The sequence below is a fragment of the Eumetopias jubatus genome, unplaced genomic scaffold, assembly GCF_037043125.1.
Source record: "Eumetopias jubatus isolate StellerSeaLion01/CBP00866 unplaced genomic scaffold, mEumJub1_p1.0 scaffold_15, whole genome shotgun sequence".
Classification (NCBI taxonomy): Eukaryota; Metazoa; Chordata; class Mammalia; order Carnivora; family Otariidae; genus Eumetopias; species Eumetopias jubatus.
In genome coordinates this window covers 43,453,988-43,467,656 of record NW_028274821.1, presented here as the reverse complement: position 1 = coordinate 43,467,656, position 13,669 = coordinate 43,453,988, and the positions used below count along the sequence as shown (strand labels likewise).

The 13,669-nt window shown below is 35.2% G+C and overlaps 1 protein-coding gene across 2 annotated transcripts in view; it reads right to left on the bottom strand.

Annotated features, from left to right (window-relative positions):
• Positions 1-13,669, bottom strand: part of CNTLN (centlein) — a 298,123-nt gene that overhangs the window by 35,990 nt on the left and 248,464 nt on the right. For both annotated transcript variants that reach the window (XM_028107236.2, XM_028107237.2), the window contains exon 19: positions 4,884-5,075. In XM_028107236.2, coding sequence (XP_027963037.1) covers positions 4,884-5,075 — 192 coding nt within the window. The remainder of the gene's footprint in view (positions 1-4,883; positions 5,076-13,669) is intronic.

Here is a 13,669-nt window from a genome sequence, read left to right as displayed (position 1 = left end):
AGACTACGTCAACATGGCAAGAGTATTGAATGTGAAAAATTTTGATTAAGTGGGGTCCTCTGGGTGGCTCATTAGTTAAGTGTCTGACTCTTGATTTTGGCTCAGGCCATGATCACAGGGTTGCGGGATCGAGTCCCATGTCATGTTCTGGGGTGGAGCTTGCTTAAAACTCTCTTTCTCTCCCTCTCCCAATGCTCCCCACTTTCCCAATCTCTCTCTCTCTTGCTCTCTCTCGAAAAAATAAATAAAATAAAAGTTAAAAAATTTTTTTTGGTTGTTTGTATAATGCGATCTAAATTTCCACCATATTTGACGTATATTGCCAGAATAAGATATTCCACACTAGTGAATTTAGGAGCTAACTGAAGCTTTTGCTTTAATCATTAATCTTAAATTCTCTCTGGAATGATTGTTCACTCATTTAGAAAGATAAACATCCAAAGTTACATTAAGCATTGTAAGAGTGATACTTCAATATAGTGACATTATAAATATTATCACTGTATTAATTATACATGTTATCTTGCTATACTATATCATCACTATGTCATTATATTGTCATGGCTTTTGGAACTATTATGATATAAAAGGCTACTGACCCTTACTCTAAATGGTCCCAAACTGCTGTTATTCCCATTTTGTATTTTCACCTTAACATTTTCTTATTTTCTTTTTCTCTTTGTCAGTCCCTTGGTCAAAATTTCTTGTTTCTGTCATCCAAATTCCTGCCTAAAAACAATAGTCTGGCCCTTGAATATGCTAGTTCTAATCTGTTGCTTCTGAGGTATTTTCTGCTGAGAAGTTTAACAAAGAGACTTATTAAAGCTGTATTTAAAATAAAAGATAAAAGGCAGTAAATGAAGCCTGACAGTATCTTCAGTGGAATAAATCAAGTCGATTTTAAGGTAGTTGTTTGATTCTTTCTGTTTTTAGACTTAAGGCTGTTATTTTAGGTGACTGAAAATGCTGTAAGTCTGACTTATGGAAAGTTGAGGGATTACTGAATTATAGTAAATAAAACAACACCAGCTTGATATATACTTTTGCCAGTATCTCTAAATCTCACAGCCATTTCATTTGATCCTTAAAAATCCTTATGAAGTGGGTAGAAGGGTATCCCTGCTTTAGACCTCCGGAGAAATTATTTCCTCAGTCTGGTCCCATAAGAAGTTAGTGCACAAAGAGTGATCAAAACCCAGGGCCTCTAACATTTTCCATTTCTACTATACAATACTTATCTGCAGCATGACCTCAAATCTGGAGTAAAACATATATTTCAAAAAATGTCACAATGGCAAGAATCCATCGTGGTTAGAGCTTTCCTAAGTTTATTAAACTTTTTCTTTTTTTTAAATTGCAGAGTGCTGAGTAAAGGCATGGACTCTGAAGTCAGATAGATTGAGTTCTAATTTCGGTTCTATCACTTAGTAGTTCAGTTGACCTTGGACAATTAATTTATCCTGTGTCTCTGCTTTCTCAACAGTAAAATAGAGTCATAGACTTTATCTCACAGGACAGAAATGAGGTGTTTTTTAAGATTTTATTTATTTATTCGAGAGAGAGAGAGAGAGAGAAGGAGAGAGCACAAGCAGGGGAAACGGCAGGCAGAGGGAGAAGCAGATCCCCACTGAGCAGGGAGCCCGATGTGGGGCTCGATCCCAGGACCCTGGGATCATGACCTGAGCTGAAGGCAGACGCTTAACTGTCTGAGATACCCAGCCGCCCCTAGAAATGAGGTTTAAATGAGTTAATATTTCTAAAGGACTTAGAACCAGCCTGGCAATAGTTTACCTATAAAGGAATAGTAGTTTAAAAGCTACAATGCTTCATTATTGACCTCCTGGAAAACTGGAAGAGAACATGGTCTATACCAAAGGAATGCTTTCAACAATCAGGAAGTCAAAGAATCACAAATACAAACTGAAGTACTAGTCAATTCAAATTGTATAAATAACTACAAATACACTAAATATAAATAACATATATATATATATGTATGTATATACCATCCACTGGAAGGAATTTGTACATCTCTAAATATTTGATTATTGATCTATATAAAGTTGGGTACCTTGAGGAAACATGTATAATGTAGGTAAAAATGAAGATAGAGAAAATACACATGAGCACTCAAATGATACTGAATGTACCATGTGTATCAGAGGTACACCTAAGAATTTACACAGAAAAGTCTAAAATTAATTGGATAAAATAAAAAAAGACATATGTAAACTTTAATATATTCAAATCTTTTTTAAAAATTTTTAAATTAACATATAATGTATTTGTTTCAGAGGTACAGGTCTGTGATTCAAGAGTCTTACACAATTCACAGCGCTCACCATAGCACATAACCTCCCCAGTGTCCATCACCCAGCCACCCCATCCCTCCCAACCCCCACCACTCCAGCAACCCTCAGTTTGTTTCCTGAGATTAAGAATTCCTCATATCAGTGAGATCATATGATACTTGTCTTTCTCTGATTGACTTATTTCGTTTAGCCTAATACCCTCTAGTTCCATCCACGTTGTTGCAAATGGGAAGATTTCATTTTTTTGATGGCTGCATAATATTCCATTGTATTAATATATTCAAATCTAACCAGTTTTTTCTCAATTAAGCATAAAAACATCAACTAGAACGAAGTTATTTCTTGGAAAATTATTATGTTAGCAATTTGATATCTGTCATGGGTTGAATTGTATCCCCTCAAAATCTGTATGTTGAAGTCTTAACCCCAGTACCTCAAAATGTGACTGTATTTGGATAAGGCCTTTAAAGAGGTAATTAAAGTAACATGAGGTCATACGGGTTGGACCTTTAACCAATATGACTGGTATCTTATTAGAAAGAGAGTTAAAACAGATCACACAGACTCAGGGATGACCATGTGAGGACACAGCAAAGAAGGTGGCCATCTAGAAGCTAATGAGAGAACCTACAACCTATGGATACCTTGATCTTGGACTTGGAGACTCCAGAACTATGAGGGACAAAAATTCCATTACTTAAGCCATGCAGTCTGCGGTATTTTGTTAGAGCAGACCTAGCAAACTAATCAAATATCAAAACAAAAATTTGTAGTAGCAGAGTGTATTATGTACCTTAAGGTACTGGTCTTCTAAGGTACTTCCATCTTAAAACATGAAGCAAGACAGAGGTCAAGATTTATCCTTTCTGTCCCTAGGTAGCCTGGTCAGTGTCCTAGGACTCCAGGCTAGATATGGACACTTCACTTCAAACGTACATCTAAATTACTCCAGGCATTCTCATAGTCTTATCTTTGTGACTCACACATTCCTCTAAAATACAGAGAGATTTATATATGGGTGCAAACTTACACCATGGGAAACCATAATGTAAACAACCTAGAGATATTGATATGGGTCTATTATTTCCAAAAATTATGTTAGACCATTTCATAGCAAGTAAAACCAAGTAAGTAAAATATAAGTCAGCATAAAGCTATTAACCACTTTAAAAATCTTAGAAGTCAGATTAGGTATTATTGGATCCAACATTCTATTTTATCTTGGTCAAAACTAAAGCTGTATGAGGAGCCTGAAGACTTAAGTATAAGAGGAATCACAGAATTGTGAATCAAAGTCTCTGTAGTAGATATAGGTAAGATCAAAGAGTATCTCAATGATTTTATCTTCTGTATAGAAACCTAACACTGAAATGGTCAGTTTTAGTCCACTTTTTCAAAACAAATGCATTTTAAGAAAAGATGTATGCACTAAAGCTTGTACCACTATTTTTTCTCATATTTCTATTATGTAAGGTATTTAAACTTATAAAATGTAGTGGTTGAGGCAAGTTCTGCACATAAAAACTCTAAAGAAGACAATATTCAGGAAATATCTAAATTAATGCCACTCTGTATATCTGATTATTAACAAAGCAAAATATTTTCAAGTAATGATACACTCATTTACTTTAAACTTTATCCTATTTTATCCTCTTAGTAATCCTTCATTTAAAGATACTATTGGAGAGAGGACATATCATATTTTGAATTAAAAACTGAGTCTATTTGATAATTCAATATTCTACTACCCTTTTTTTTTTCTTTTAACAGTCATAGCTACTCTGTTCCTAATGTATTATGTGCATTTCCAACCAGAACTTACTTTCTAGTGACTCTCATTATAGTGATGGTCCCACACACACTGTCCTTTTAGCTCCCAGCTAGCAATACCCGCCAAACAAAATAATTAAATACGTGAGGAATAAACAAGCTTGTGTTAAACAGTATGAAAATGAACTTTCCAATTAAATATCACAAATCCTGTTTCTTACAAGGTAATTCTATTTAAACTGAGGCCAGCCTTATTTTTAAGTTGTTGATAGTTTCAACTGGACTTAGATGGTATTCTTTACAAAGAAAAGGAACACCCCTTTTTACTCTTATTCTCAGGTTTAACTTGCTAAAATCTATTAAACCAACCATCTTTGTTCTGTGCTTCTCCCCACCCCCCCATAATTTCTCTCGTCCTTCCTCATGTGTAGAGGGAAGCAATTCTATTTATGTTGACACACTAAAGTTTGAAAGGAATTCTGTGCAGTGGAGGGAGGGATGGAGGGTAGAGGGGAGTTCAGTAATGGAAGAGAAATGACAATGGCCAGTTTCTATCACCTTCTAAATTAGGATTTCATGGTGTCTTCTCATTTTCTCAGAGAATAGTGTTAGAAGTCACCATATAAGAAACTACAAGGCTAAAAGAGAATGATGAGGCCAAATATAGTATTAATAACTTTTGGATTATTTATACCATAATTTACCCTTACTAGTAGAATTAAATTAGAATCAATATAAACATGTCTTTAAGGATTCACTAACTTAATATATGTTTTCATGTTTAATAAAATTTATAATCACCTTTAATTTACACTGCAATTGCTTCATCTCCAAATCCATGCTCCTTGAAGGACCAAGTGATGTGACCTGTATCCGTGGAACTATCACCCGGGAAACTTCTTCTGCCAAACTTGTGATTTCAGATGAGGACTCCAATTTCCTCAGCAAGTCTTCTTTTTCCCTCCGAAGCCCAGCCAAATCAAAATTTAGCTTCTTTTTAAAAAAGAAAATAAATATAAATGTATTATAAAAGTAATTACTTTTAACCTAACATTTATCAGCATAAAATTCTAATGCTAAAGAAAAAAGTGAAATTAATTCTAAAAATAGTTATTATATAAACTTTACAGAAATCATAATTCCTACTAGTTTTTGCTTAAGGTTGTAGTGCTTGGAAAGGTTAAAACAACATGGGCCGGCTGTACCCAGCATCTTTTGGTTGGCTGGTCTTCACTCATGATGTGCTATTTCTTTGACTTCACATATACATGGCTGAGCCAGAGATTCACGTATTTGATAACCTTGACTTCAGGACTGATGTACTTGACTGGTAAAAGCCAAGCTGGAGCAGGACAGGGTAACAGATGTTAGTTGTTTATTCCACTGGGTAGGTCTTACCATCCTCTATGGCAGCCAAAACGCTTCTCATTTAGTAACATAAATGTTAAGTCCAATTAGCAGAAGAGGCTTATTAGAGATATAGTTCAAATAAATAGTGTGCAAACAAATTTGCTCAGTCTTACGCATCTGATTGATAGTTGACAAGTCCTCTTTGTAATGTTCACATAGAACTGCACTAAACTCCTTACATTTGAATTTTTTAATGACATCAACATTTTACTAAAAGACATACTGATAATGTTTTTATGAAATAGTGTAAAAGAAATGGTCTTAATGTCAACCCTTCTCGTTCACCAATCTGCAGTCAGCAGAATGTCACCAAGCTATAATGGCATAACAACTCGGAGCTCCTTAAGAGGATAACTGCAGTACTATTTTATTATTCCAGAGAAGCTTATAATATGGTAGTTTAACATAAGGAACAATTACATAAAATGGTACTGAAATCTCTCAGGGGGCAAAAAATCTTAGTGAAAAATTCTAATGAGAAACAGCAAAAGATGTAGCCAACATGTACAGTAATATAAATATGGGACATCAGTTATCTAAGTATTAACACTATATTTAAACACAACTTTTACGAACTATACCAATAATTGCCTATGTATTTGTGTATATATGTCTATACTGTTAAGTATAAATAGTTCAGATATTGGATTCAAAACTAGGGCTTGATATATTTGATATTAGATTATATTTTGGTAGCATAAAAAGTATGTTTTGGTGAAAAAAAATTCTTTGATTATATTTGAACTTATTTTTTTTTAAGATTTATTTATCTGAGAGAGAGAGAGAGCAAGAGAGCATGCACACTCAGGGGAGGGGAAGACGGAAAGGAGAGAGAATCCCAAGCAGACTCCAGTTGAGTGCGGAGCCCGAGGGGTTGGATCCCATGATGGACGAGATTGAGACCTGAGCAGAAACCAAGAGTTGGAAGCTTAACTGACTGCTCCACCCAGGTGCCCCTCTTTGATTATATTTGAACTTATAATCTAAAGGTATGGTTCTGTATATTTTCAGGAAATATTCATTCATGAATTGTATCAAAGTTACCTAAATAATATCTAAAAGCAAACTCATAATTTCCCTAACCCTGAAATCTTCTTAGTTATTTTCCAAGCTTGAATCCATCTCCCTCGTTTATTGTCATGTTCTATAAATTATGTCATGTTCTATAAATTATGTCATATTTCTCACATTCACTCCCTCTGCCACTTTCTTAATGAAGACTCTCACTATCCCACGAAGACCACTGCAAAAGCCCTTCCCCTCCCTGCAGCCCTTCCTATTTTTAAACCATCTTTTATATAACTTTCTAAAACAACATCGACCTCTTAATCCCTCATTCAAAAAGCCTTCAGGGGGGTTCTCACCCCAGTAGAATAAAGCTCAGATGTTTGTGGTTTTCATAAGGCTCTCTAAGATTTAGCTTCAATTTGTGTTTCAGCCAAACATCATCTGAAGTCAAACCTGCCTGCCATACCCCAAACCTGTCTGCCATTTCTACATCAATGACTCTACACTTGGCATCTTCTGCCACTGAAATTTCACTCATGCTTAAAAAACAGCTTAGTATTTCCTCCTTTATGAAGCCTTCTGTTCTTTCCCTTCTTCTTTTTCTTCAACAAGTAGCTTCTCCATTCTCTTAGCTCCCATAGCACTGTGTCTATTCTTCAACCATGAACCCTAGTAAGTCCTTGAGAGAGGACTGTGCCTTTTTCCCCAGGGTGTCTAAAAAAATGCCTTCTGTATAGTAAGAACCAAAAGAAAGGCACAATAGACAAACTGTGGAAGGAACCAAGATGCCCTTTAACAGATGAATGGATGAAAAAGATGTGGTACATATATACAATGGAATATTACTTAGTCATCAGGAAGGATGAATACCCACCATTTGCAATGACATGGAGGGAACTGGAGGGGATTATGCTAAGTGAAATAGGTCAAGCAGAGAAAGACAATTATCATATGGTTTCACTCATATGTGGAACATAAGGAATAGAGCAGAAGACCACAGGGGAAGGGAGGAAAAACTGAATGGGAAGAAATCAGAGAGGGAGACAAACCATGAGAGACTCTGGACTCTGGGAACCAAACTGAGGGTTACAGATAGGAGTGGGGTGGGGGGTTGGGGTAACCGGGTGATAGGCACGTGTTGGGATGAGCACTGGGTGTTATACGCAACTAATGAATCATTGAACACTACAACAAAAACTCATGATGTATTATATGCTGGCTAACTGAACATACTTAAAAAAAAAAAAAAAGGTTCCAAAAATTGAAATCTCCCTATTTGTAGCATGGATGGTGCTATGAAGACACATTGATTTCAGCTCATATTTACAATCTTTCTATTAGTTTATCACTATACAAATTAAAATACACTTTTATTAGTAAAGTAATATTGTCAGTGTTTACTTACGTAGTATGCACTGGAGCATTTATCAATCCCAAAGTGAATGCTATGCATCTAAATTAGACTTTCTAAGATTTTAATTTGGTATGACATAACTCATGGCTACAATTCTATGTGGAATCTCAGGCAACACAGAAAACTCTACTTTGATGAGGCTCTTTTCTTCCCACGAATAGTCCCGGTAGCTTCTCTCATTTGTTAAACTCGTATGACATTAGATTTCTGTCTATTCCTTCCACAGCAGTAGATCCTAACACTATAAATAAATCCTTCATGGAGGAAAGACCAAGCCAATAAATATAGTTCTCTAAAAGACATGCATAGCAGATTTTAACTTTAACCTGACAGTATAAAAATTTATTAAATGAAGAAACACTGAAATTATGGAGACTGTAAATCACATGACTTGTAATTTATTAAATATAAATCATATTTTAATTAACCAATATTTAAAATCTAAAATCTTTAAAATGTATTTCCAATATAATTATACATGCCCAGAAAAGCTACAGGGCATGTGTTGAAATAGAAGAAATAAACAAATCATATATTCCATCAGGTTGGAGTCCTTTTTTTTTTTTAAAGATTTTATTTATTTATTTGAGAGAGAGAGAATGAGAGATAGAGAGCACGAGAGGGAAGAGGTTCAGAGGGAGAAGCAGACTCCCTGCTGAGCAGGGACCCTGATGCGGGACTCGATCCTGGGACTCCAGGATCATGACCTGAGCCGAAGGCAGTCGCTTAACCAACTGAGCCACCCAGGCGCCCAGTTTGGAGTCTTTTATCCCTTAGAATTTTGGACAAATAATGATGGCCCTATTACTAACTTCTCTCAGTTTAAACATCCTATTTCTTATTTGAGAAATACTACAGATAAGACAAGAAGCATGAATAACTTTCTTTTGTGTACACTTGGCTTGGCATGTGAGACTACTTGTGGTGACCTCGTTAGAAGGAGAGTATGCTTAAAATTTACCAATAAATTAAGATTACCCTTAAAATTGTTGCTTTTCTCTTTTATCAAAAGCATGATCCTATTTCTATATTAATACTTTACCACCTCCAAACATTTAAAATATATGTCATTTATATTAAAACCATAAATAATAATAAAACACATGGAGAGTCATAATTTCTGGATTTTAGCGTTGGATCTACTGCTTACCAGTTCAGTGTGATGCTAATTAGCACTTGACATTGTTTCCTCATTTAATAACAGAGATGATGTTTGTCTACCTAGCAAAGGTCATTTTGAGGGCAGATTTTTTTTAAAGAATTACGACAGCACTTGGTAAATTTTAAATTTACAGCACTACTGTTAGCACTATCTTGCGGTAAATGCTACCATAAAGCATATGAGAAGTACCTTAAAGGCTGAGAACCTGGATTTTAAAAAAAACTTTGTGACATACATAAAATATTAAGTATATATATAAACATGTACAAAAAATTCCTCCCTTAAAGAGAACCTGGATTTTAAAAAAAAACTTCGTGATATATATAAAATGTTAAGTATACATATAAACATATACAGAAAATTCCTCCCTTAAAAGATATATCAATCTTTTAAAAGTCTATTTCAATTTAAAAGTTGACTTCACTGAGAATAAGTACTGAGATTTGTATTGATTTATGTGTAGTCAATTACTCTAACCAAAGCTTATAAAGTAGAACTTAACACTATAAAGTTTAAAACTAGACCCTAGTTATTATTTATTTAAATAGAACACTGAAGAAGCATAAGTCTCTGAGAAGGAAAGAACCCTCTAAGCAACTGTAAGAAGAAACAAAATATATTGAAGAATTCATTCTTCAGTAAGGAGCTCTGGGGTAGGCAGAATCCTCAGATGACCCCCAATGACCCACGCCCTGTAAAATACCCTTCCCTTGTATGTGGGTGAGACCTGCGAATATAATGAGCTATCACTCCCATGATTATATTATTTGTGTATGTTAATATGCAAAAGGCATTCTTTAAATTATGGTCCCTAATCACATGACTTTGAGTCAATCAAAAGCAAAATTATCCTGGCTGGTCCTGACCTAATCAGGCAAGGCCTTTACAAGAAATCCAGGGGCTCCCCTGAGGTCAGAGAGATTCTTCTGCTGGCCTTGAAGAAGTTAAGTGGCCATCTTATGAGAGGATTGTGGAGGGGGTAATAAGACAAGAACCTAAGGAAGGCCTCAGGAACTGAGAATGGTCCTTGACTGGCAGTCAACAAGAAAACCAGGAACTCAGTCCTATAATCACAAGGAACCGAATTTTTCCAACAAACACATGAGCTTGGAAGAAAAGCCTGAGCTCCAGAAAGGAAGCCAGCCTGGAAGACACACTAATGTGACATTCTGTGATAACACAGCCTTGTGATACTCTGAGAACAGGGTCTCACTAAGCTGTGCCAGACTCATCACCCATGGAAACCGTGACGTAATGAATGTATATATTGTTTTACTCTAGAGAAGGTATCTCCCCAAACACTGGTGAGTAAACTGAGGGCAATCCTGACAGGAGGGAGGATCTCTTTTCCAGCAGGGAGCCTCGGTAAACATTTTAATGTTCAAGAATGAATTATCAGAAAAACTAAAACTGGGCCTATGGAAAATATCCTCGAGTCCAAGTGAAATGATGCAAATGGTGTAGGAAAAAAAAATCAGAATTGAAAGAATCATTTCCCTAATCACTCCCTAAAATAATGTATTTTTAGAGTAACTTTAATCTTGATGTCACCAAAGAACAAAATATTCAACATCTGACTATTTAATGGATATGATGCTAGTCGCGAAGGAAAAGGAAAAGAAAACACTTGGGAGCTTTCACTAAGTTTAGGAGCAGTGCTCCAGGGAAAAGGACAGGGTGGCACAACTCTTCTGATTCTTTTTTTTCTTTTTAAGATTTTATTTATTTATTTGAGAGAGAATGAGCGGGGGGAGGGGCAGAGGCACAACTGGACCCCCCACTGAGGATGGAGCCCGATGGGGAGCCCAGTGCAGGGCTCGACATGGGGCTCAATGTGGGGCTTGATCCCAGGATCCTGAGATCAACACCTGAGCTGAAGTCAGATGCTTAACCAACTGAGCTACCCAGGTGCCCCAAAAGACTGATTCTTACCTAACGTTTTTTGCTGGACAGTAATCACTTTATAGCACTGAAAGACACTGTTCAGTTCTCCCCGTGTTTTTCACGGGGGATTGGAAACTGAAAGTAATGAACTATCTAAAAACTTCAGAAAACAGTTTTAGTTGGGATAGTGGGATCTGAAATGTAGACACATGGAAATTCTAGAAAATCCAGCCTAACATGAGGCTGAATGGGTCACAGGAGCAGGGTTTCTGAGAAGCCTATGGAAAAAATAGTTGGTGGGAGGATTCTTTCCAGTTCATCCTAGGGAAAAGGTTAGATGTCAAATATTGGAAAAGGTCAGTCTATAAAACGAGTAAAAAGTGAGGGTTAGCTCTTATCTCTAACAATAGTGGAGTCTCTGATTTTTCTTTCTCCTTGTGAAACCTAAAGGCCTTGACAGTCAAAGTAAGGAAAAACAATCATTCAATGGCAATTGTCTGTTTCCAATTACTTCACCCAAATCTTTCATCTTAAATTCTACATAGGACTGAGAATGTGGAATGATGTTATTTCATGTTGAATACACAAATAAATTGATCTATATCTCACAATCAGATTATTCTGGTCCACACTTAAGCAGTGGCAGCAATTTAAGAATCTTATTATTATAACTTTTAAAAATTATTACATAATAATTTTGTTACCAGAATTAAAGCAAAAAAGACTGGAGAGAAAATTCTAATTGAATAATACCTACGTAAATTCTATAGGCAAGAACCTCCTAGAAAGTCACCATGACCTTAATGTTAGTTCTCCTTCCTGTAAATAAAATCAATATTCTTTCAATGGTAATACAGGTCTTCCTTGACTTATGATGGGGTTACATCCTGACAAACTCATCATAAGTTAAAAGTATTATAAGCCAAAAATGCATTTTAATATACCTAACCTACCGAACATCAGAATTTAGCCTCACATGCCTTAAATGTGCTCAGGACACTTACATAAGCCTACAATTAGGCAACATCATCAAACACAAGGCCTGTTTTATAATAAAGTGTTCAATAGCTCAAGTAATTTATTAAATACCATACTGAAAGTGAAAAAGAGAATGACTGTATGGATACAGAATGGCTGTAAGTGCATTGGTTGTTCACCCTCATGATCGCATGGCTGACTGGGAGCTACAGCTGCTTCCCTGCCAGCATCATAGAGAGGACTGGACAGCATAGCACTAGCCCAGGAAAAGATCAAAAATCAAAATTCAAAGTATGATTTCTGTGGAATGCATATAGCTTTCACATCATCATAAATGGGAACAAGGTAAGTCAGGGATTATTGGTATTCTTCTACAAGAAAAAAAAGTGAAGGAAATAAAATTCTGTATTGTCCATTTAGAAGACTAAAAGCACAGTCACTTAATTAAAACATTATATGAGCTACAAAGAAAATTACATGGGTTTCTAGGTTATTAGTAGAGTATTTTCCATATAAGTATTTATTTAAAAAGATAAATAGTTCAGATTAATAACTCCAAGTTAGTAACAAGTGTTATAAATTGAAAACGTGAGTTTTTCTTTGTGATATTTGAGATCTTCAAGAAAAAGAATTAAAAATTAAAACCACTAACCAAAAAAAAAAAAAAGAACAAAGATCTCAGGCAGAGATGGAATTATTTATGTAACAAAATTTCTTATGAAAAATACACTGTTATTAAATCACTCATTTATAAAATATTTTCTGACAAATGCAGTTATTAAAAGCCTATAGTATGTTTCACAAAATGTCAAGCAAATGAAGGTAATGTAGAGGACTTTTTACCAATGCTTTTGCTAGTAGTTAGACTTCAGTAGCCTTTAGAGACCATTAACTACCCTTTGGCTAATTGGCCAATGGAAGATTAATCCTCTTTTTATTCTAGCAGCACTATTTTAACACCCTTTACACTCTGTCAGTGTAGTGTCTGAATGACAAAATAATATTGTGCATGAATAATAAGCAGAAAAGTTAAATTAACATTTCATGTTTCACATGCCATACATATGTGTCAGAAGAACTTTCTTTTTAAGTCACTGACATTCAACTTTTTAAAACAATCTCATGTTGACATCCTCCTGAGGTGAATCTTCCTAATTACTGCTAATTGCCTATCAAGAAAAAAAACTCTTTTCATGAAGTGCAGTTGTCTAGTACGGATGAACGTAGCTCCAGAGTGCACATTAAAGACAAAGCATGACACTTAAGGTACTACTTTGTTATAAGGTCATACTAAATATGGTTTGCAATTAACAAAGCCATTTTTTTATGGTACTGGAAATGCCAATCTGTCTTGATGCGTTCAAATTAGATTCTATCAAAGAAGTATGGATATCTGCATATGGATAAGAGATATGCTACTTTCAGTAACATTTACAGGAAGTAAAATTAATTCAATGCCCTTACACTTTGTGATGTGAGTTCTAAGTGATGCCCAATTAGATAATTTCATAAATATGTTTGAATACGATTTCTCAAAATGAAAATCAGCACTATTACAAAAGCCAAATCATTTAAAACAGTTTACTAATACTTTTCTCAAAACAGCCCCAAACACTGAAAACATTTAACATGTACCCTTTAATTTGTACTAATAGTTTTGATGTGAGAGGCATTTATAGTAAATATTAATCTAAGTGATAAGAGCAATTTATGTGTTTCAAAATAATCGGA